Source organism: Staurois parvus, unplaced genomic scaffold (assembly GCF_062004578.1).
Source record: "Staurois parvus isolate SC_StPar_1 unplaced genomic scaffold, SC_StPar_1.0 ptg000192l, whole genome shotgun sequence".
In the NCBI taxonomy this organism is placed as follows: domain Eukaryota; kingdom Metazoa; phylum Chordata; class Amphibia; order Anura; family Ranidae; genus Staurois; species Staurois parvus.
In genome coordinates this window covers 3697730-3723870 of record NW_028317988.1, presented here as the reverse complement: position 1 = coordinate 3723870, position 26141 = coordinate 3697730, and the positions used below count along the sequence as shown (strand labels likewise).

General features: G+C 40.9%; 1 protein-coding gene across 1 annotated transcript in view; it reads right to left on the bottom strand.

The window, feature by feature from the left end:
- Positions 1–20955, bottom strand: part of KCNH1 (potassium voltage-gated channel subfamily H member 1) — a 501591-nt gene extending 480636 nt beyond the window's left edge. The window contains exon 1 of the mRNA XM_089677806.1: positions 20728–20955. Coding sequence (XP_089533932.1) covers positions 20728–20800 — 73 coding nt within the window. The 5' untranslated portion in view covers positions 20801–20955. The remainder of the gene's footprint in view (positions 1–20727) is intronic.
- Between the last annotated feature and the right edge of the window lie 5186 nt (positions 20956–26141).

The window sequence follows — 26141 nt, the reverse complement described above, 5'->3', positions numbered from 1 at the left end:
TATATGTATTGTTTGATATTTATTTATTGGTATTCATCCACAACACTCATCATTTAGCTATTATATGGGGAGTATAGGGTGCATACCTACACTTTATGCTACTTACCCTATTTGAGCACAGCGCCTATCTATTCATCACTTTTTTAAATAAAGTTTTAACATACTGCACTATGAGGCTTCTCCCTGTTTGTGCTTTATATATAATAGGAAAAAGGGTCTTGGTGATTGTGGTCCCAGCTGCCTGGAGATCATTGGCACACCGGAGGATAGATGAATATAGTGTGTATTTATAAATCCATAGGACACACAAAACACCAGGACATGAATACAGGACTTGTTAACGCGTTTCACACGATCTCGTGCTTAATCATAACCAGTTATGTCAACTAGTTATGATTAAGCACAAGATTGTGTGAAACGCGTTAACAAGTCCAGTATTCATGTCCTGGTGTTTTGTGTGTCCTATGGATTAATAAACACACACTATATTCATCTATCCTCCGGTGTGCGGCTGACCCTTCTTCCTATTGCATCATGTTTGGTGGCGAGCCAGAGACTGCACTTGTTGTGGATTGATCTCGATTGTTTGCCTGAGCGGTATACCTTTTGTTCTTTGTGCTTTATATATACCTTTATGATAAGTGATATTCGGATGTCAAGGGATTTATCAACATTTTTCACGGATGAGGTTTCAATCCATTCAAGGGTTTGACAGTGAGAGTGCCATCTTTTGATTTGGAGTCTGAGCTCCTTTGATCTCTGTAATTCAAGACCATTTTGATTTGGTAAGAGGCGCCTTACTTAAGGAATACCTTGAGCACTGGAGCACTTTTGCATGGATGCTTACAGAACTGAGCACTTTGTCACGGTTTTGTTCCAGCATGGACTGTTAAATGATATGAGTAGTATATGAACTTTTTTCAGCAGATAAGTTATTGTGCACATATTTATTATGTTAGATTTGTTTACATTTGTTTATTTGCACATATTCATGAATTTGTCAGTTATTTAATATAACTTTTTTATTTAAAGGGATAGCACACTATTTTGTTTTATTGTGTATGAATGTTAGTTAGCAACCTTAGATTGTAAGCTCCTTGAGTACGGGGACTGATGTGAATGTAAAATATGTATGTAAAGCGCTGTGTAAAATTGTCAGCGCTATATAAATACATAAAAAAATAAATCAATATGCGTGTAAACACACGAATGGGTATGAATTGGCCCTCAGGGGACCAGAATTCACTCGAAGTGACCTTTGACCCCCTAACACAAGCTGAAGGTAAAGTATATTTAAGCCCAATCACTAACATCTCATATAATCTTTAATATGGTATTTTAATTTCGCAAGTCATATAGTTACATAGTTAGCCTGGCTGAAAAAAGACAAAATCCATCCAGTTCAATCATATAAAAAAAAAAAAAAAGTTATAATCCTATACCCACAGCAACGCATTGTCCTGCTGGGAAAAAAATTCCTTCCTGATCCCCTGAGAGGTAATCGGATATTCCCTGGATCAACTTTACCTATAAATGTTAGTATCCAGTTATATTCTGCGTATCCAAGAAAGAATCCAGGACTTTTTTGAAGCAATCCACTGAGCTGGCCAGAACCAACTCTTGAGGGAGTCTATTCCACATTTTCACAGCTCTGACTGTGAAGAAACCTTTCCGTATTTGGAGATTAAATCTCTTTTCCTCCAGATGTAAAGAGTGCCCCCTTGTTCTCTGTGATGACCTCAGGGTGAATAGCTCTACACCGAGTTCACTATATGAACAACTGATGTATTTATACATGTTGATCATATCCCCCTTAATCTCCTCTTCTCAAGAGAGAATAAATTCAGTTCCTCTAATCTTTCCTCATAGCTGAGCTCCTCCATGCCTCTTATCAGTTTGGTTGCTCATCTCTGAACTTTCTCCAGTTCCCCAATGTTCTTTTTGTGAATTGGTGCCCAAAACTGAACTGCATATTCCAGATGAGGTATTACTAATGATTTGCAATGTTCATTCTTTTTAAATCTGCAGCTTTCATTAAAATTATACCTAGTAATCCTGCCATGAAACAAAACTCCTTGTTCAGGCACTTACTTTTATAGGCTGACAACACTCTGTCCTTGTCTCCAAATTACTTTCCTTTGTTGTCACCCTATCACATGCAATGCCTATGGATACTACAAGCAGCAATGCCAACACTTCATGCAGAACCATTTTCTGCTGTTGTCACAACCCTCCCTGAGCAATGACATACAAAAAAAAAAAAAGGATTAAAAAAAGGTGAAATCAGTAGTGGAAGCAGTGGTCTCTATGCAGAGGTCTGACATGCCCCTGTTGAGTCAGAACGAGCTGTGATGGTTGCATAGTTATGGGTAGGCTTGCCACCTCATCTCTTTAAAACCGAACACATATTATTTACACAGGTTCTGTGGCTGATTGAGGTGTTAATTAAACTCACTTAGTGTCTCATCTGCATTAAATTAGCCTCAAAACCTGTGTAATTAATATGTGTTCAGTTTTAAAGGGATGAGGTGGCAACCCTAGTTAGTTAGTTCAGCATATGGAATATCAGCCTCTGCAGAGAGACCACTGCTTCCACATGGAGATCAAGGGTCCTTCTCTACAGCATGCATGGCTGAACACAAGCTTTTTTACTCAGGCTGTGGCTGCTTTAGAAAGAAGCCAACTATAAGACATTGCACACCTTTTGCTTTCATGTACCTGGAATATATTTAGTTGTTTTAAATGAAGTTGGAAGATGGGGATAACAGTCCTAGAAAGTGTAGCTTGTTAAAAAAAAACTGAAAGCAGGCAATGGCAGCTCCCCTATGTCTATACTGGCAGTTCCCTTTATCTTTGCCAGTTGTATCTTCTTAAAACCTTACATGGAATCCCCTGCTGTTCAGAAGTACCAAAGGAAAACAGAAGTAATCAGGAGACTATATGACCCCTCTCAATGAGCAATCAATGCTAGCCAATCACAGGAGAGAACTCTGACAATCAAAAGGATTCTTTCGGACAAAATGACATCAGACTGATCAGGAAACTCACTGTCACCTTGGAATATCTGATTAGCCTTTACTAAAACATAACAAGTGATATCCATAAAATCTTTTTTTAAATACAATGTTCAGTGTGACAACGTTAAAAGCCCCCCAAGATTCTCTTTTCTTACTTTTGCTTACAACACTTTGAGGCTAACAGAATACAGCGATTCCCACACAGATCTATTGTATTATGTGGTCCTACTCTAATTCCGGATTCCACCAGTGGGTGGCGCTGCCAGTGAAATCTGTTATTGCAGCTCTTTGCCCTCAGAGAATGCAAGATCCCTCTGTCCCGTTATACGGAAGGTTTCACAGCAACTCTATGGAGTAAAGTTTTCCAAGAATCCTGTCAAATGCTTGCTACCTTAGGGTGCCTGAAATCCATTATTTTTAAAGAATATGTAAACCTAACATTTCATATTCCTGATATGTGCCTACTGTACCATGTACTTGTATGAATATTATCCTGTTCTCTTTGTATTGCTTCCTTTGAGTGAAATCCCTGGTGGTCCTGCCAGTCCCTCTACTTTCCTATGAAAAACTGACCACACAAAGCAGGAGAGTACAGTGTGGTTAGTTCTCTAGCTGTGCTGGGAACTTGCCTGCTCTCCTCCAATGATGAGGCTTGTCCTGACACGCCCCCCACATAGCCTTTCACTGGGAAGACCGGTGTGATGCTGTTTCTCCTCCCCCACCTCTCTGTGCAGCTGAGAACAGAAGGTATGTGATCATATATAAAAAAGGGAAAAAAAGGTATTCATAATGTTTTTAATATCTATACACTAATGTTTTCCCTTTCATGTCTATTTTACACTGAATGTTTTACAAAGTGAGAAATTACATAAACTTTAAAGACAGGAAGCTGAAACCAGATGTGTCCTTGGGGTCTTGATAGGAGAGGTACTAATGTGTACCTGTTGTGTTCATATACATGTTTTCTTCTCACTACATTCAACTAATTTCGGTAGCTATTACCTGAACCTGGATGACAAATCACCTACTAAAGCACTGTATATCAGAAACAATGGCTGTATTCCTGTAGCAGCTACATGGCTACAGGCATGGATGTCAGTGATGGCTGCATGATATTTCTCAGGGCAGGGTTCCTGATGGTGGCAGCAGTGGACAATGCCCATGTAATGTGTGTTACTATGGCCAACTGTAGTCTCCATCTGACATGGTGACAACACAAGAACACATCTTTGAACAGTTACAGAACATTGCTATACTATAACATTAAGGGGTGTATTTATTTTTAAAAAATGTGCATAGCTGTTTGCTCATCGAAGCTGCATGTAAATTGTTCTGTTTGAATGGGGATAAATTGAATGTTCTTAGGCTACATTCTCTGAAGATTGAATGTATGAATAGGGAAAATAGAGCATTATGGCCAGTAGATGGCGCTGAGTATCATATGAAATAAGTATGCTCATCAGCTCCCTCTAATGGTCATAATGTGATACGTTCTCCATTCAAGCTATAGCTTAATATGGAACTTAATCACTCGCACCCCAGATTTTACCCCCATTCGTGACCAGGCCATTTTTTGCTATCCAGCACTACACCACTTTAACTGACAATTGCGTGGTCATGCAATGTTGTACCCAAATGAAATTTATATCATTTTTTTCACACAAATACAGCTTTCTTTGGATGGTATTTGATCACCACTGGGTTTTTTTTTTCAGAAAAAAATACCAAAAACTTAAAAAATGTATATATATTTTTTTTACTTTCTGCTTTATAAAACTTTTAAAAAAATCTAATTTCTTTATAAATTCCTACTACGTCTTTGGTAAAAAAAAAAAAAACAATAATAAATGTATATTGTTTGGTTTACATGAAAGTTATTGCATCTATAAACTATGGTATATACCAGGGGAGTTCAACCTGTGGTCCGTGGGCCACATGTGGCCCTTGGCGCTCTCTGATGTGGCCCTTGACCTCAGACCAGGGAAGCACACTTGTATTATATCCTGTGGATTTGGTGAGCTTTCTGAAAACACACCAAAACTCCTGAATGCAGGTGTTTTGATGAGCGTTCAAAAAGTGAACAATACCTGCAAGTTATAATAGAAGTCTATGGCAAAGCGCAACAAACCCGCAGGAAAGCCGCAGGTGCACTGTGCTGCACACGCAATGTGGATAAACTGCAGCTTATCAATGTGAAAGCAGCCTTATACGGGGCTCAGGGCAGTAAGGGCTCATTTCCATTTGTGGTATGGGGGGCCGTCAAACCCCACTAGCGTCAGGGGTCATATTGGTGACCCCACCCCATGCCTCAGGGGGCTGGTGAGGCCTATCTGTCACATTCTGTTTTACACATCGACAGGAGGGATGGTTGGGGCTGCATATAAAGGAACCAATGCCCTCCATTTTTCTCCTACCATCAATAAAAGCCAGCTTCCCCTCCCTCCCACCGGCATTCAGCAGCCGCAGGAGGAAAATGTTCATTATGATATTCAAAATTCTGAACCATTTCATTTCATTGTAGCTGGAATTTTTATTTATTTGTTTTTTATACTACTAATGGCGGTGATCAGCAACTTATAGTGGGACTGTGATAGTGTGACGGGCAATCTGATAGTAGCTGACACTTGCTGGGGGGTACACTAACTGACTGACACTAACATCAATAGTGACACTAATAAAGTGATTAGTACTAATACCATACACTGTCACTGTAATAATGACACTGGCTGGGAAGCAGTTAATGTCTAGTGGCGATCAAGGGGTTAACTGCGTGGCTAACAATGCGTAATGTGTTTACATTGTTCGGCTTTTACAAAATGATCTTGTTTTTTTTCCCTTACTTTGGGGGAAAAAAACGAGTACCATCATTTCTCAGTGCCAAGTGCCCAGTGTTGTTTATCAACACTGGGCACTGCTCTGTGATTTGCTGAGCCGATCAGCAGGTCCCAGCTATCAATCATTGGCTGGGACCCACTGATCGCCTTGTGCTATGCCAATTCACAGCACAGCGAGGCCACAGGAGCGGATCACATACTAGGGATTTGATCCAGTGCAGAAGTGCCACTGTAGATCTGGAGAATTTGGAGACCAAGTCAGCACCTTGAGCTTGTTGTGTTTCTCAACTGTTCTTAAACCACGTTTGCAGTGTGGCTGGGCGCATTATGCTGCTGAAAGAGGCCACTGCTATCAGGGAATATTGTTTCCATGAAGGGGTGTAGTTGTTCATCATCAATGTTTAGGTAGATAGGACATGTCAAAGTAGCATTCACATGAATGGCAGGAGCCAAGGATTCATTGCCCAAAGCAACACACTGCCTCTGCTGGCTTGCATTCTTCCCATACTGCATGCTGGTGCCATTTCTTCCCAAGGTAAGTAACACACACCCACCCGATCATCCACATGATGTAAAATAAAACCTGATTCATCAGACAGGCCACCTTCCATTGCTTTGTGGTCCAGTTCTGATGCTCACATGCCCACTGTAGGCACTTTTGGCTGTGAAAACGGGTCAGCATATGCAACAAACTGTGATGGCCATTTTTTCTGGTATATACACACTATATTGCAAAAAGTATTAGGACATGTTGGAAAAGGAAGGGGCCATCCCCCTTGGTATGCTGGTGCCTTAAGAGTTCCCTTCACTGGAACTAAGGGACAAAGACAAACCCCTGAAAAACAACCCCACTATCTCATGTTGGTCCTTCACCATTTTGGCTTTGGTCCCTCGTTCTTGCGTTGGATTTCTTCGCTACATACGTCACCCCAAGCAAACTCAAATATTATGGTTTTGAGTCCCCAATGTTCCAGATTGGCAGGGGAACTAGACAAGGTTTCCCACTTTCCCCCATACTATTTATTTTGGCTTTAAAACCCTTGGCAGAAGCCATCCATATGCATCCTGATATTAAGGGAATGGATGTAGCTGGTTCTCAGCACAAGTTATCTCTGTTCGCTGACGATATATTATTGTCAGTTACGAATCCGGGGGTTACTTTGCCAAACCTACTTGCGGTTTTGGAGTCCTTTGCAGTTCTCTCAGGCCTCCATGTCAACCTTGCCAAATCTAAGGCAATGTCGATTACCTTCTCACCATCAATGTTGGCGACTCTGAAACATTCGTTCCCTTTTCAATGGCTTTCGGCCTTGCCGTATTTAGGAATATAGCTCACTCCGACTTATGAAGGACTTTATCGGGATAATTTCTCCGCTGTCTTTAATGACAGATATGTTGTCCTCCTGGTCTCACTATCCGCTTTCATGGTTCGGTAGAATCAATGCGATTCGCATGACTTATCTTCCCAAATTATTGTATGTGTTTCAAGTTCTACCAGTTCCTGTTCCCTCACATATACTGCGTATTCATCAGCAAAAACTCCTGTCTTTTATCTGGGGTTCCACTCGACCCAGAATTAGCAAACAAATCTTATTTGCCTGTAAGACCGAGGGTGGGTTATCTGTCCCGAATCTTCAGGCTTACTATTTAGCGGCCAATATTGCCCCTCTTCATCCATCTCTCAATATTCCCTTGTGGGCTATTGTAGACTTGATGGATTCCCACCTGATACCACTCTCTTCTTTGCCATGGCTTCCTCCTGTTCATCGCCTTTCATTCCTTATCCGACGTTGACGCTTACACTTCGACTTTGGGATTCTATTAAATATTTCGCTGGTCTTATTTCCGCACGCCTGCCGTTACTACGTTTGCTACATAATGCATTATTTCCCCCAGGTTGTGACAATGCCAGACAGTTTGCTTGGTGGCTAGCCCATGGCTTCTACGATGTACATTCCTTGCTCTCTCCCACTCGGATACTCACCTTTGGAACTCTGCGCTCCTCTTATGATATCCCATTGCGAGAACATTTTGGCTACCTTCAGCTCCGTCACTTTCTTAACAAATTAATACAGGCGCATTCGGGACCCTACCGGTTGACCCCTTTTGAAAGTCAATGCAGACATAGACCCCATGCTCCGGGCTTAATCTCTCCTGTCTACTCCGCCATTATTTCTTATAGAACGCCTCCGTTTCATTCTTATCATCAACATTGGCAGTCGGAACTTGGAGGCACTCTGGATCAGCAGGATTGGCAGACCATGACCCAAACATTATCTAAATGTTCTAGGAATGTTATCATTCTATAAAATGCCTATAAGGTTCTTTATAGATGGTATTACATGTCTGCTCGTCTGGCTCATTTTATCCCCACATACTCCCTGACTTGCTTTCGGGGTTGTCAACAAATAGGCACCATGGCCCATATTTGGTGGACTTGCCCCAAGGTTTGCAGATTGTGGATCAGGGTTTATGCCCTTCTCCGCACTATGTTTCACACAGACATTAAGTGCAACCTGTATGAAGCGCTCATATTTAAACCATTAGTGGGCCTACTTCGTCTACGACAGCTGGCATCGCATCTATTCATGGCTACCAAACGGACGATCGCGAGGGCTTGGAAGACTCCCCTCCTCAGCTTCGAGGCTGTCAAAAATCGGATGAACTTTATAATGGTTAATGAAAAGCTGATGGCTATACTGTTAGACACCCATACAAAGTTTATGCAGACCTGGCGTCTCTGGCTTGATAAAGCCCAACCGTCGAGATTTGCCCAGTCCTTTTTGTCGATATAAGATTTACTTATTATTTTCTCTTTTTCCGTCGCGGTCACCCTGGAGCCCTTTCTTTGTTCTTTGTTTTTTATCCTTTGTCTCCTTTCTCTTAGTTCCTCTCTTTCCTTCTTCTTAGCCTGTTCTTATGATATTTGTGCTGATTGTAATTGTTGTCTTAAGTGCCGTACCAGCAATACTATATCAACATGCTGGACTCCATCGGGAGTCCTGAGTATAGAGTACCAATAAGCATTCGGCTCCATATTCCATCTTCCCTGCCTTCTGTATGCAGATTTAGTGATATACTTTTAGTTTATTATCTCATTGGTCTCCAAATGTCTACCATTTTTGCAACGTATTGTTTTGTTTACCCTTTTTATATACGGCACTTGTGTACTAAGTTTATTTTCTTGTTTATCCATCAGTGCATACTCTGTATTGTTCATCAGAAAACTTGTATGTTTTATTCCTGTTGGTCAGTGCATCTGTTTTTGACTGATTCTCTGATGTTATTTATTCTGCAATAAAATTCATTGTAAAAGAAAAACAACCCCACACCATAATCCCCCCCCCCCCCCGACACCAAACTTTACACTTGGCACAGTGCAGTCAGGCAAGTACCGTTCTCCTGGCAACTGCCAAACCCAGACATGTCCATTGGATGGCCAGATAGAGAAATGTGATTCCTCACTCCAGAGAACACATCTCCACTGCTCTAGAGTCCAGTGGCGGCATGCTTTACACCACTGCATCTGCCACTTTGCATTGCACTTGGTGATGTAAGGCTTTGATGCAGCTGCTCGGCCATGGAAACGCATTCCATGAAGATCTCTACGCACTGTTGTTGGGCCCATCTGAAGGCCACACAAAGTTTGGAGGTCTTTAGCTAGTGACTCTGCAGACAGCGCACTCTGCGCTTCAGCATGCCCTGCCCAAATCTGTCATTTTACCTGGCCTACCACTTTGTGGCTGAGTTGCTGTTGTTCCCAGTTGCTTCCACTTTGTTATAATACCACTAACAGTTGTCCGTGGAATATTTAGTAGCAGAGAAAGTTCATGGATGGACATATTGCACAGGTGCCAACCTATCACGGGACCACGCTTGACTTCACTGAGCTCCTGAGAGCGACCCATTCTTTCACAAATGTCTGTAGAAGCAGTCTGCATGCCTAGGTGCTTGATTTTATACACATGTGGCCATGGAGGTGATTGGAACACCTGAATCCAGTGATATGGAGGGGCGTCTGTATACTTTTGGCAATATAGTGTATGTATATATAGATAGATAGAGATAGAGAGATAGTAGAGAGAGAGAGAGATAGATAGATGAATATCATCAGCTCCATTTAGTGGCTATAATGTGGTAATTTCCTGATTCACTCTATGAAGAAATTGTTCTTGCCCTCATTCATTCAGAACTAATGCATATGCAGTTTCACAGGATGAGCCCCTATATGTTTAAATCTTTGCTGATTTATATTACAATTTATACAAAGTCAGACCAGGGCAAACGCTGACTACATTGTGAAATCTGATTTATAATGTATTTGTTGTAAACTAAATGCACATGCTGAATAACGTTGAATAACTTTGTACAATTTCTTTTGACAGCCATCTGATGAAGATCAAAAATTTCAATACAGGCAAATTTCAATCTGCCTGTATGGGAGGGATGTCAGAACGGATAACACCGCCTTGAAGCTCTCAGTATCAGACTCTTCCTCTGCTCTCTGCCCTCCCCTTCTCTCTGCATGTTTCACTTCAGTGGACCCTGGCACATACATGTCTGTCTAGCACAGGCAGGGAAGGCAGCGTCTTCTGGGAGTCCAGGGATTGTTTTGACTTTTTGAGACATTGCTATTCAGAATCCAGAAAATCTGACAGAGGAGTGTATAGACACTGAATAAGAGCTGTATACCTGTATTCAGCATTCAGTCCTATCTGGTTCGTGATTTTCATTCAATACATGTAAATCCACTTCACCCAGCAAACACACATTTAGGCACAAATATTTTAGCAGGAAGCGATGGGAATAGAAAGCAGAATCTTTTATTTATTACTAAGCCCGGGTACAGCTGCTGTAATCAATTAAGCACCTAGAAGTCACAAAATGGTTTTCCAAGTCAAGTGCTTATAAATGACCTAAAACACTTTGCACTATTCATCCTCTGCTGTGACTACGGAAAAGACTGCCGAGCAGGCCTGATCCGCCAGATTAAACAAATGCATAGCGTGAATTCATAAAAGCTTCAGAAGCCAAATCACACGGCAGAAATCCTTTCCTGGTGATTCTAAATGATGTACCAGGTAACACAATGGCAAAATGTACAACAGTAATTACAAAGGCTTTAGTTAATAACACAGCGGAAACAGTTAAGAAGTGCAGCAATGCAAAGCAACCAATTACAAAGCAGATTTGTGGTTATAAGGAAGAATCCAGTTTGTAGGCTTTGCCTGGATTTTCTGGGAAACGGGATAACAAATTTCACCTGCACCTCCACCTGCAGGTGACATCTAGTATTGCTGCACAATCACTCAGGAACAATGTTTGCCCATGACCAGTATTGTATCTAAATCAGAAAATAGGGAGGAAGGGGGTAAAGAGAGCTATAGTCAGGGGGAGGAAGGGAAGAGAGGAGAGAAAAAAGAAAGGAATGAAAGAGAGAAGGAAGGGGGAGGGAGGAATGATGGAAGGGAGGGAGAAAAGAAAGCAGAGAGAAAGGAAGCAAACAACTAAGGAAGAAATGGGGAGGGAAGGAGGGAGTGTGAAAAAGGGAGGGAGGAATAAGAGAGGTGAAGGGAAGGGTAAGGGGTGATGGAACATAGAAAAGAAGGATGGAAGGAAGGAAATGGGGTAGAGGAAGGAAAGTAAAAAGGGAAGGAAAGGAGGAAGTGAAAGAAGGAAGGAAGGGAAAGAAAGAAAGAAAGAAAGAAAGAAAGAAAGAAAGAAAGAAAGAAAGAAAGAAAGAAAGAAAGAAAGAAAGAGAAAGAAAGACTGAATTGCAGGATTTCACTGTTTGACAGGGAGCTATTAAACTACATTTTCCAGAAGAGCTAACTACTGGGCAGATAAATACATGAGCCTGGGAACCAATTGACAGGAACTGAAGGAGGAGAGCTAGAGAATAGGTGTGGAGGAGAGGTCCGTGTGGGACTCCGGAGGACCGGGCCAGACTAGGTCGCAGAGAGAGAGAGAAGGGAGAAGAAGAAGTTGCTGACTGCTGACACTGCTGACGAGTCCGGGGAGTGATCTCTGAAGGAGGACGTGCAGAAATACTTGGGGACCTCATCTACAGAGAGACCATCAGCTACCAGACCGGAGCCATGGATCTGGGGAGAGAGTTCCATTCTCAAGCTATTCAAATTGTCAATAACATTAGTCAAGTCTGCTGCTTTCTGCCTAAATTTAGCTGACTCTTCACAACTTACACATGTTAAAGCCTAGTTCACCCGGCCTACCGGTTACAACACACTCAACATAATCCAATCACAGGAGCCCACTGCCATGTCTTGCCCTCTGCAAGTTAAGCCACATCATTGCTTCCATTAGAGTCAGCCCACATTCACCAAAGAGTTCCTGCATTGCTGCTGTTTTCTACTGGAGTAGCAAAAGGAATTCATTCCTACACAAGGGGCTTCTGCTCATTCTTTAATCCCTGCCTAAATTTACATTTTACCCTGTGTATGTTAAAGGGGTACCATCCAGGCTACCTACCACTTAATGGGACAGCTCCTTTCCTTTGTATTCACACCTTATTAAGGAACTTCTACATTTGCTACCAGAGGGATTTTAATTCTTAAAGTGCACCACCTCGGGCCCCATCAAATGCACAGAAGATCTTATACTGCAGTTTAAAGGAACATTGAACTCATTGATCCTAGAGTTTTTTTTCTTAACCTCAGAATTGAACCCTGTCATCTACTTCTGAGAGCCCTACGTGAGCTAGTTGCTCTGCTTGGTAGTTTTTTTCTTGCTCACAGGGGAAAGACATCTCAGGACTGGGGTTACTGGATACATTTTGAATTGCAGGACACCCATAACAGATTGAGATTTTGCTGTGTTTGATTTTTTTTGTTTGAAATGACTCCAAGTGATAGTTATTATTTCATGCACAAACATTTCTGTTGTTTTACTGTGCTTATATTTAATCTCAGTACAGCCGAGATATCAGTTCATTCCAAACTGTCTGTGAGTCTAATTTGTGGTTGTAGTCAATGGGTCCCTCTGACTGGAGGTTTAAGGTGGTGTCAGCAGGGGTTGGGCTTTCAGAGTGGGGCCAGGCCAGGCAGGGAACCCAAAAATGACTCAGCTACCCCTGAGAGGGTAGTGCTACAAGTGGAAGGAAGTCAGGAAGAAGACCGTAAAGTCATGTAGGAGAAAGAAAACATAGGAAAGGTAGAGAGAGAGAAAGAAACAGAAGTAAACCAGAGGGGAAAAGGTGACAAAAAGATAATGGAAGAAAAGTAAAAAGGGAAGAGAAGGAAGGAAAATAAAATAAAATGGGTGGAAGGAAGAAAGAACATAAAGTCATGTAGGAGAAGGAAAGTAGAAAAAAGGTGGAGAGAGAAAAAAAAAGAAACAAAAAATAAATAAACCAAAGAGAAAAAGATGACAGAAAGAGAATATAGCAGAGTGTAGGAAGAAGTGGTTGGCACATATGCCAGAATTTCAATCCATTACACTCTTATTAAAGTGCAGGACATGCAGACAGCAGGCAAGTTAATGTGCTACTAAACCCAGGTCCCGGCATTCACTATATCTGGTCTCCCCGGACCCTGCATTCACTATATCTGGTCTCCCAGGACCCTGCATTCACTATATCTGGTCTCCCTGGACCCTGCATTCACTATATCTGGTCTCCCCAGACCCTGCATTCACTATATCTGGTCTCCCAGGTCCCAGCATTCACTATATTTGGTCTCCCAGGACCCTGCATTCACTATATCTGGTCTCCCCGGACCCTGCATTCACTATATCTGGTCTCCCCGGACCCTGCATTCACTATATCTGGTCTCCCCAGACCCTGCATTCACTATATCTGGTCTCCCCGGACCCTGCATTCACTATATCTGGTCTCCCCAGACCCTGCATTTACTATATCTGGTCTCCCTGGACCCTGCATTCACTATATCTGGTCTCCCCGGACCCTGCATTCACTATATCTGGTCTCCCACAGTACACAGAACATGGAAATACAATTATTATAGTTAGTATAAACTGCTAAATACTTTTTCTCATCAGCAGTTAGAGCAGTCGTGTGACTTCTAACAGTGTCCAGCAGAGCACTGGTAAACGCTTGTAGGAGGAGTTTTCATTATCCTGATTGTCCTTTGAGGCTGCAGGACCCCTGACTCTCTGTCTGGACAATGCTGATTGACTCTATGCTGATAACCTGCCCCCACCCCAAAAAAAAAATTTTCTAGCAATATACACTAAACTGAGCATGTTCAGCTTGCCCCCAAGGCTCTGTCCTATCAGCAGGTAAATTGGGGACAGTAGAAGAAGGGGAGGAGCAGAGAAGACAGGATCAAACAGCCTTTTTACACAATGCAGAGAATTAAACCTTTAGGTTCCACAGTGAGTATAACAAGCATGCTTTACTGCATATACAGACTGATTTTACCGTTGTGGGTTTAGTAACACTTGAAAGAGCACACTCCTCCATACGACATTGCAATCTTTAGAGCCACCAAGCATGCTATTTTAGCATAGAGTACTCCATTGTTTGGTGGCTCAAAACATTTCAATTTTTATATAGAGGATCAAACATTCTGGTATACAAGTCCTCAGTGCAAATGACTTTTTCTACACTAGAGAATTGTTTGTCTAATTTTGGCCATTAGGCTGTCATTTTCTTGCACGTGGCATTTGACGTAATGTGGATTGGAGTGGCCCTTCAGTATACAACACATTAGAGGATAACGTGGACAGAGGAATATGGATGTATATTGGGAGGCAGGGGGAGAAGATCTAAACAATATTCCTCCATATCATTACAATAATGTTGTATTTTCCTGCACCTGTGTCACCATACATCTCCAGATACAATTCATTCATTAGTACAGAAAACATGCTTCTTTTATACTTTGCATGCTCCCCATCACTCACAGGGAAATGTATCTCATCAGCTATTGTGATTGTATCTGTGCCATTGTTAATATGACAGAAACAAATATAATGGTTACATCATAAAGTACACAAGACCCATGGCAGCTTTCTAACTGTCATAAGAGCTAACATGGACTTGTCATCATTAGTGATACACCAAACATACAAACACAAGTGCCACAGACAGCTCCCAGCATATGATCAAAAGCTGGAGAGTAACACACAAACTCCACAAAGCTGGGACTCCTGACTATAAGAGAAGTCTTTGCTGATTTACTACAGCAGTGTAATGCTGACATGTAACGTGCAGTAACCCAGAGCAGCCAATCACTTTTCACCTTTACCACTTAAGAATTGTCAAAATGATGACAGATGACTGTATATTGGTTGCTTTGCACTCTGCTTTACTGAATTCTGCCTCTGCACTGCAAGGGTTAACTGCTCATTTATGTCTAAGGGACGAGAAAAGCATTTATTTACCTGATCCTCCACTCCCCCAGCAGGTGGTACTCCCCCATGCTCCAACAATGGACTGTCCCTCGGTGTCCTTCTGTCCAGTACAAGGTTATGGTCCCTGCATTGGTCTTGATGATGTCAGGGTCATTTGACCAGGGAGTACAGGGGAGAAGTGGTTGCAGGGACTAGTCTAGCAGTACAGAGGAACCTGCACAAGCAGAGTATCGGGTAAGTAAAAGCTGTTTTACCCAGTCCCTCTAGCATTCCATGCATTTCCATTCCATGCATACTTAGTTGTATGTAGTTCCATATATCTGATAGACCTAATAAGCAGTACAATGGCAAACTGAAGAATCACACATGGTAGACTGACAATGCTGTGGGAATATGCGCTAGGGCTATTGATTCAGGTATACCATTTCTGTATTCATTATGCTTGCATTGTGATAAGAGTTAGAGTGATGCTTTAAGTAGATGAAATATTATGTCTTAAGTAAAGAAATGTCAGCATTATTGTCGAGCTTATATGGAAAATTTTAATTGTAACAAGTACAACCGCAAAATGTTACAGGAAGAACGCTAGACTGCAGGTGTCTTCAAAAGGTGTATTGTTACTAAATGGCAAGGCAGTGGCTTAGTATTGTCAACCTCTAACAGAAAGTGTTGTTACTGGCAGGATCTCCAGGTAAGAAACTGCAAATGATTCACACACAAACATTGGTATACAGTAAGGCATTATGCCAGGAATACTGTTAAATACAATTTTGGCTTGATATACATTTATAAGACTTCTTAGCTATTGATCCAGAACAAATGATGCAGCAAGTGAAATCAGACTGAATTCAGAACTCCATGAAGTATTAAAAAGACACAGGAGCTGTTCACAATAATAATTTATATATGTATATATATATATATATATATATATATATATATATATATATATATATATCCTGCTTTTTAGGTTACAGAATAAAATAAGTAGACCTACAGCTAAAGTACTCAACCAATATTTAACCCTTTAATTAAAGGGTCTTCTCTTCAAAAGTAATCATTTTAGTTATAGACAAAGCTTGGTGGGCTGAGTCAGCCCCTGGCTTTTTATTTCTTGCATAATTTAACAGCAAGATCATCATCCTATAATTCCCAACTCTGTTCCTAACCCCCTAGGTGTTTTGGGTGTTCCCACCCACCTTTGCACGCTCCAACACCTCCTCTCACATTCTCCGTAATATAAAATGAAAAATATCCAGCAGGGAGAGTGGGAATCCCTCATAATGGGCACAGCAGGTACGCAGGTATTCAAGAGCAGAGATTTCACCCACAGTTGCTGAGAGACATAGGAAACTGTCAGATGGTTTAACCAGCATCTACCAAAAGCTAAAATAGAAATGACACTGGAATAAGACAAAAATAAAAAAAAGCAACGCGGTTCAAAAAAGTTCCAAAACCCACAGCAACCAACCAAGTATCTTTCACTTGCCTGCTCACACTGAACCGGTTGCTATTCACAACTGCACAGCATTGCTCTTGCCATTTATATGATGACCTCTTGACTGCCTCTGACTGCAATAGGAACCGTTCCACAAATCTAAATGAAGATTACAGTCTCCTGAGAATTTGGCAAAGCACTGCTCCATCACTCCGCTGGACGTTTGACACAAGACCCTCTTCATCAAAAATTCATTTTCTCTTTCTACAAAGTGAAAACAGGCAAAGAGCAATGGGGCTTACCAAACCTGAAGTCAGATTTAAGTCATAAATTAATGAGTTGACATGCAATGCTAAATGTTAAAGCTAGCTTTAAAAAATGTAATCACGAAAAACATATGTTCACTAAAAGCTTTCAAAGGTGATGGAAGAAAGATACCTAGGCAACTGATCTGATCACACACATTGCATAATGTGGAGACTCTTGTCTGTCTATATGACCTATTGCTCCAATTCCAGAGGTATACATACCAGGATGAAGCACAAATTATTATGAATAAATAAATGGTAAAAAAGTAAATATATATTTCTGCTGCTTTCTGAGAGTTGGTGTGACATCTAGATTGGCAAGTCTTAGATTTCACCTACTCAGCCCCAAAGTAATGGTAAAGAAAGTATTTGCGTCTCAAAAGAGCTAACTGGGCTCTTCATTAAAAGACTATCTGAAGGCTTCAAAAAAAAATCAAAACCACTTTATTTGCAATAGTCAACTTACATTGCTGAGCAATGAAGGATATGTCAATAGTTTTGACTTTATGGAATGATTTCATAAAACAAAAGAAAACAGCATATATGTTATGCAATGTGCTGGAGCCCCAAGCAACAAATCAGAAATGATCTTTTCCTGGGATGTTAGGAAACTGAACTCAGTTGCTTGGGGATATTGCAATATGCACATTTACTGTTTGAAATCCATTATACAGGTTACTTTTCATTACTGTCTATTGTAAAAGTATTGCATGTTAATGAAAAAACGATCAGAATCTGCTCAAGGTGGGATTTCCATTTCTATATATATATATATATATATATATATATATATATATTCAGCTGCTTAGGCATGAGTAAATGTATGACATCTATCACTCATCATCATCATGTGTCACAGAGGACCAGTGATGACTCAGGATCCTGCTTGAGAAAATTCTGCAAACCAAACAAGGAACAAGAAATCAAGGGCAATTTCTACATGGATAAAATGTATATTTTTTATTAACCACAGTTATTCTTCTCCTGGTCATCAAGTAAACCCAAATAGACCTCAAACCGTCTCTCCCAGCCATCCAATACTAACCTTGCCATGAACAATGTTATATGTGTTTTAACATCTAATGGGCTGATTCACTTTGATTACCCTTTTTAATGACATATATATTTTTTCAATTAATTTACACTTCTGGTTGCCCAGTTAACCCAAAGGAGACCTCCAACAAGCCATCCAATACAAACCTTACAATGAACAATGTTATCTCTGTATTACCTCCTAATGGGCTGATCCACTTTGATTACCCTTTCCGATGACATGTTCTGTATATTTGGTATTGATCATAGATACACCTCTCCTAGGTGCCCAGTTAACCCAAGACCTCCAAAAATTCCTCCCAGCCATCTAATAGAAACATTAGCTTTATTTAATGTGAGAAAGTTATGCATTTCAAATAAGGATTTGAGAATAAAGTGTAATTTGTACATTGATAACATTCAATTTTATTGACCACAGTTACACTTCTCCTGGGTGCCTTGTAAACCCAAAGAGACCTCCAGCAATCCCTCCAGCAATCCCTCCAGCCATCCAATATAAACCTTGCCATGAACAATATTAAATCTGTATTACCTTCTGATGGGCTGATTCACTTTGATTACCCATGCTGATAATATGTATACTTTTATTGACCACAGTTACATTTCTTCTGGGTGCCAAGTAAACATAAAGAGACCTCTACCTCACCCCACCCCCATTTATCCAATACAAACTTTGCCATGAACAATATTATATCTGTACTACCTTCTAATGGGCTGATTCACTTTGATTACCCATGCTGATAATACTGTACGCATACTTTTATTGACCACAGTTTCACTTCTGGGTGCAAAGTAAACCCAAAGAGACCTCCAACAATCCCTCCAACACATACCTTGCCATGAACAATTATATAGCTGTATTAACTTCTAATGGGCTGATTCACTGTGATTACCCATGCTGATAACATCTAATTTTACATTAACACATTACATGTCTCCTGGGTACCTAGTAAACCCAAAGAGACCTCCAAAAGCTTTCCCAGCCAGGAAATACAAACAGTGCCATGAACAAATGTTATATCCGTATTGCCTTCTAATGGACAGATTTTCTTTGATTACCATTGATGTACATTTTCTGACCAGAGCTACACTTTTCCAGGGTGCAAAGTCAACCCAAAGAGCCCTCCAACAATCCCTCCCAACCATTCAATACAAACAGTGTTATTAACAATGTTAAGTCTGTATTACCTTTAATGGGTTGAATCACTTTGATTAGCCTTGCTGATACTATGTATGTATTTTTTTTTACCACATTTAGATGTCTCCTGGGTTCCAGGTCAACCCAAAGAGACCTCCAACAATCCCTCCCAACCATTCAACAAAAACAGTGCCATTAACAAGGCTAAATATGAATTACCTTCTAAAGGACTGAATCACTTTGATTACCCTTGCTGATACCATGTATTTTTTTTTTACCACAGTTACACTTCTCCTGGGTGCCAAGTCAACCCAAAGAGACCTCCAACAATCCCTCCCAACCATTCAACAAAAACAGTGCCATTAACAAGGCTAAATGTGAATTACCTTCTAAAGGACTGATTCACTTTAATTACCCTTGCTGATACCATGTATATTTTTTTACCACAGTTACACTTCTCCGGGGTGCCAAGTCAACCCAAATAGACCGCCAACATTTCCTCCCAACCATTCAATACAAACAGTGCCATTAACAATGTTAAATGTGAATTACCTTCTAAAGGACTGATTCACTTTGATTACCCTTGCTGATACCATGTGTATTTTTTTGACCATAGTACACATCTCCTGGGTGCCAAGTCAACTCAAGGAGACCGCCAACATTTCCTCCCAACCATTCAATACAAACAGTGCAATTAACAATGTTAAATGTGAATTACCTTCTAAAGGACTGATTCACTTTTACTACCCTTGCTGATACCATGTATATTTTTTTTACGATAGTACATGTCTCCTGGGTGCCAACTCAATCCAAAGAGACCTCCAATAATCCCTCACAACCATTCAATACAAATAGTGCCATGAACAATGTTAAATATGAATTGCCTTCTAAAGGACTGATTCACTTTGACTACCCTTGCTGATACCATGTATATTTTTTTTACGATAGTACATGTCTCCTGGGTGCCAACTCAATCCAAAGAGACCTCCAATAATCCCTCACAACCATTCAATACAAATAGTGCCATGAACAATGTTAAATATGAATTGCCTTCTAAAGGACTGATTCACTTTGACTACCCTTGCTGATACCATGTGTATTTTTTTTACCATAGTTACACTTGTCCTGGGTGCCAACTCAGTCCAAAGAGACCTCCAACGATCCCTTCCAACCATTCAATACAAATAGTGCCATTAACAATGTTAAATGTGAATTACCTTCTAAAAGAATGATTCACTTTGATTACCCTTGCTGATACAATGTATTTTTCTTTTACCATAGTTACACATCTCCTGGGTTCCAAGTCAACCCAAAGAGACCTCCAACAATCCCTCCCAACCATCCAATACAAACCTTGCCATGAACAATGTTATATCTGTATTACCTTCTAATGGGCTGATTCACTTTGATTACCCATGCTGAGCACTGATGCCTTAACCACTTCGCTGCCACATGCTTCAGCCGTGTCTAGTGTGATCCCTGGTGGTTGAAAGGGGGTTAAATGGCAAAGTGAAGACTCCCATGCAAAGTATTGAATAAGCGCAACATCCTGAATCCTCAATGCTGGACAATGGCGAGGAGTGAGATGGCTTTTCCTGGTCCTTACCATTAGATCTCCGGACAATGTTCTCCAAAAAGGTGTTTTGGGGGGCCACCAGACCTCTGCGACCCCCTGCCATGGTCAAGGTAGCTGCAGTCCGGAGCTGGGGAGGGCAGTGGGGGGGTTTCAGGATAGTGGTGGGAGAAGGAGAGCCAGAGCTCCAGTTCTTTCAAGTGAGGTCCTCATGGTCCTGAGTAGAATCCAGCTCAGCTGCTATTGCATCAGTAGAAGGGAAGGAAGAGATCTCCCTGCCATCCACCCCAATCACTCCCCCCGTGCCCCCCACCCCATCAGCCCCAGCACACCTCCCACATAAAGCCTTCTCCCCCCTGCGCTCCGCGGAGCTCCCCAGCCGCTCTGCGCTCTCCGAGGTGCTGAAATGAGCTGCGCCGGCGGCACACACAGGACGAGCCGCAGCACCGCCACCACCGCTCACTGCCCCGGATTGGGTAACCTCTTCGCTGCCTCTCTGCTCCCTCTCTTCTTATGCAATTAACTCGTACGTGCCTTTCCCAAAATATCCGCAGCTATTAAAGAGGAAACCTGTATCCAGAGAGCTGGGGGGAGCTGCCAGTGCTTCTTCTGAAAATGCTGCCTTTGCCTTCAGTAGCTGGAATAAGCATGCAAGCAGTGAAGGCAGGACTAATAAAGAGGTACTGAACTACTGAATCAAGTCAATTAGGAGCCAGATAACTAGCATTTTAAAAAGATCAGCAGTAGCAGAAATCCTATTTTTTTTTAATAGTATAGGTTTCCTTAAGGCTTAAGGAGTTCAATTCACGTATATTTTGCCTTCCCAGGCTCCTCCCTGGCCATCAATATGCAAATTACCTTTTTAAATAAAAGCTATTCATTGTCTTTACATACCTTATTTTAACTTTATTGAATTTATAATATTTTATTGTCATTTATTTATTTTTATTTTGCTTTGGAAATTAACTTTTAAGAAACTGTGGACAGCATTATAGGTGCTGGTTACCCCATATAGCATAGATCTTACCTACCCAGGGGGGTAGTATACATAAACTATCCAGCAGCTGGGAATTTTTTATAAAGCTTCTCAAGTGCTGATTAATTATTTGATCTTATTTTTATTTTAATCTACTTATATGTTGACTTCTCTGGTCCCTGGTTCCTCTCCCCCAACCCGTTTGTTTTTTGTTTTGTTTTTTAATAAAAAGTTTTGTGATTTCATTATATACCTTATTTTAACTTTATTGTATTTTATAATATTTTATTGTCATTTATTTTTATTTTGCTTTGGAAATTAATTTTTAAGAAACTGTGGACAGTATTATAGGTGCTGGTTACCTATATAGCATAGATCTTACCTACCCAGGGGGGTAGTATACATAAACTATCCAGCAGCTGGGAATTTCTTCTAAAACTTCTCAAACGCTGATTAATTATTTGATCTTATTTTTATTTTAATCTACTTATATGTTGACTTCTCTGGTCCCTAGTTCCTCTCCCCCAACCCCAACATGTTTGGGGGTTTTTTTGTTTTTTTTTTAATAAAAAGTTTTCTGATTTCATTACATACCTTATTTTAACTTTATTGTATTTTATAATATTTTATTGTAATTTATTTATTTTTACTTTACTTTGGTAATTACCTTTTAAGAAACTGTGCACAGTATTAAAGGAGCTGGTTACCCATATAACATAGATCTTACCTACCTAGGGGGGTAGTATACATAAACTATCCAGCAGCTGGGAATTTATTTTAAAATTTGTCAGGCGCTGATTAATTATTTGATCTTATTTTTATTTTAATCTACTTGTATTTTGCCTTCTCTGGTCCCTGGTTCCATTCCTCCATGCAACACCAACATGTTTGTTTTTTTTTAAATAAAAAGTTTTCTGATTTCATTACATACCTTAGTTTAATTTAAAAAAGAACTCTGGGAAATTTTTCTTGTTTCATTCAGTGGGGCTATGCCCGCACTTAATGGGTTAACTGCTCGTTTTTGTCTAGGGGTTCGGATAGCGGAGACATACTTGCCTAATTCGCTGATCCTCCAAGTGCAAGACCTGTCCCCGCCTCTCCTGACCCACACACCCCTCCCCCGCTTGCTAGCGGTCTTGTGCATGCACTGTTCCTGACGTCATCATGCCCATAGACCAGCTCTGGATGTGAGGATGGCAGGAACAGTCCACCACTGGTCATGGGGGAGCAATGTTTTCCGCAGGATTGAAGGATCGGGTAAGTATAGCCTTTCTGTGCGCCCCTGGACAAAACAAGTGGACAACCCATGCAGTGTGGGCACAGCCCCACTGCATGGTGGAAAAAAATTCCTGGAGTTCTGCTTAATTATATTTGATACTATTTTATTTTTATTTATGTCATTTTTATTCTAATCTATTTATATTTTGCCTTCCCTGGTTCTTGGTTTCATTCAGCACTTTCATCATTTTTTTTTATTTGCCTTCCTCTGGATCAACTGTGGGTATAGGATTATAACTTTTTTTTTTTCTGTGGTTGAACTGGATGGACTTTTGTCTTTTTTCAGCCAGACTAACTATGTAACTATATAACTATCACAGCAATTTTTTCTGTTTTCATTACACACCTTATTTTCTTTATTTATAGTTTATATTATCTTATTTTTATTTATTTAATTTTTATCATGATCTGCTTATATTTTGACTTCTATTGTTCCCCCTCCCAACTCTCACCATAAAACCTGTTTGCTTTCATGACATACCTTATCTTTATTGTAATTTATTTAGTTTTATCTCAGATTTTTATATTTTAATTTTTTTTTTATTCTACTTATGTTTTTGCTTTCCTGATCCCTTGGATCAACATGCTAATTACATTTTTAAAAGAAAACATTTCTACTTTCATTACATATCTTATTTTGATTTAATTTTTCATTTATTTCTATTTTTATTTACTTATATTTTACTTTCCTTGGAACCACAACAAAGCTTGTCAGTATGATTTGTATAGTGGAACTTTACCATTTGCAGAGTGGGTAAGCTTTTGCCATGTGAAAGCATGCACAGTATACATGCAAATTATGTCACATTAACTCTCTAGTTCTGGGTTTCTCAACCAGGGTTCCATGGATCCCTAGGGTTCCTCCAGAGGTTGCTTGGGGTTCCTTGAGTGATAAGTAATTTCTGCCCCTCAGATAAGTTCCCACTGATACCAATGATCTGTTTAGCAGTCTGTAAGAGGGTAAATCTTCACAATGACCACAAGTGTAAGCAACATTCTTCCCATCACATTAATGTATCAAGAGCTGAAGATATGGTAACTTTAGCCGGGTTTCCCCAAGACTGAAAAAATATTTCAAGGGTTCCTCTATGTTGGAAATGTTAAGAAAGGCTGCTCTAGTGAGTCCTCCTCCTTGCTCCCTCCTGTTAATCTATCACCACCGCTGCTATCTTCTGCTGATCGTCTTCCAGGCATCTTCTGACTCTGCCATTTGGCTGCCACTAATTATGTAACTCCTAAACAGCCTGCATGCAGAATACTCAAATTAAAAAAAAATAGTAGGAGCAAGAAGATTTTTTTTTTTTAAAGAAGTTACTTTGTCTGCCAAAAAATAGTCTCCAAGCAATTTTTTTATTTTTGGACTTTAGTTTTGCCAAAAATGTACATAAGGGCAAATATTTTGAGAAGGGTATGACCCCTATCAGGTTTTTGTGTTACTGTCTGTGGCCCATCAGGGAGATTTCCTTACTCTTCCTGTTCCGGAGATACCACAGGAAGTCAGAGGAGATCTCTCCAAAGTGAGGACACTTGATCAGAGCAAAGGCAGTAGTTATGTGTTTGGCACCAAAGTGAGCTGGAGGGCAGGCCTTCATGTACAACTGTTCTGTCTGAATTCTGAACCTTTCCCTTGGCAGAGAACATGTGACCAATGCCCACTTGATCAGCACTGAAAGTGTATTGTGTTGGAAAAAATGGAGCCCATCCAGTTTTCAGGAGTTTTTGGTGTGTTGGAAGCCCGTTATTTTCAATGTGCTGCCACAATGTACATTAATGCGTGACATAATGCATCTTAATACTCTGCAAAAATGTAAATGGGCCCCTTAAAGTGTTACTAACCCCACAATAGTATAATCAGTCTGTATATGCAGTAAAACATGCTTGTTATACTCACTGTGGAACCTAAGGGGTTAATCCTCTGCATTGTGTAAAAAGGCTGTTTGATCCTGTCTTCTCTGCCCCTCCTCTTGTTAAAATGTCCACGTCTTATCTCCTGAGAAGACAGACTGAACTGTAGCCACATGCACATGCTCAGTTTGGTGTGTATTGCTAATGAAGTTTTTTTTTTTTTCTTGGAAGAGTGCATGTGATCAGCATAGGGCCAATCAGCACTTTCCAGATAGAGGGCAGGGGTTTTGAATCCTCCTAGACCAGAAAGAAAACTCCTTCTACAAGTGCTCTGCTGAAGTTACAAGACCGCTCTAACTGCTGATTAGAAAAGGTATTTAGCAGTTTATATTTACTAAAATAATTTCATTTCCATGTTGTGTGTACTGTGGGAGACCAGATATAGTATATAGTGAATGTAGGGTCCTGGGTTTAGTATTGCTTTAATGTTACCTTAAAGTGATACTAAAGGTTCATATTAAAGAAAAAAAAACAAACATGTCATACTTACATGCTTTGTGCATCTTCCTCTTCTCGGGTCCCCCGCCAGCGCTCCTGGCCCCTCCCCCCTGCTGAGTGCCACCAGAGCAAGCTGCTTGCTCTGGGGGCACTTGTGCATGCTTGCTCCCTTGTAAGACACACAAAGCACAGCTCGGCCTGCCCCGTTCTACCTCCTAACTGACTGTGATTGACAGCAGCCAGAGCTGATGGCTCTGGCTGCTGTGTCTCAGCCAATGAGGAGTGAGAGACCCAGGAGAGCCGCTGCACTAGTGCACATTGCTGGATCGGGATTGGGCTCAGAATGGGGGGTTGAGGGGGGAGCTGCACACAGAAGGTTTTTTCCCTTCATGCATAGAATGCGTAAGAAACCTTCAGCCTTTACAGCCATTTTAACAGCATGTGTGTTTTACCCTGTAACTCCGCTGCAAACCTTAGCAGGTGGCTGTGGACCCATGAGCCCCAGGATGGCCTGCCATCGACTCTATTGCTGGCTAGTAACCTTCACATGTCCAATGTAGAGAGAAGCAACAAGTTAATCTTAAACAGACCATGGAGGCTGCTTATACCTATTCAGCCATCACTTCCCCAATACTCTGCCTGTAAGAAGAAAGAGGAATAGCCAAGGCTTTGGGCATAGTGAAGCATGTTCCTTCCATATGCTTGGGCATTGGTGTCACATGCTGGGGGGGAGTCACCAGCCCTGTGCAGGGATCAACATGGAGCTTGCACAGAACTTCATCTCATCACTAACAGTGAATAGAACTGCAGGAGAGTAAAGGGAAGGTACAGATAAGCTGCTGCAGGGTCT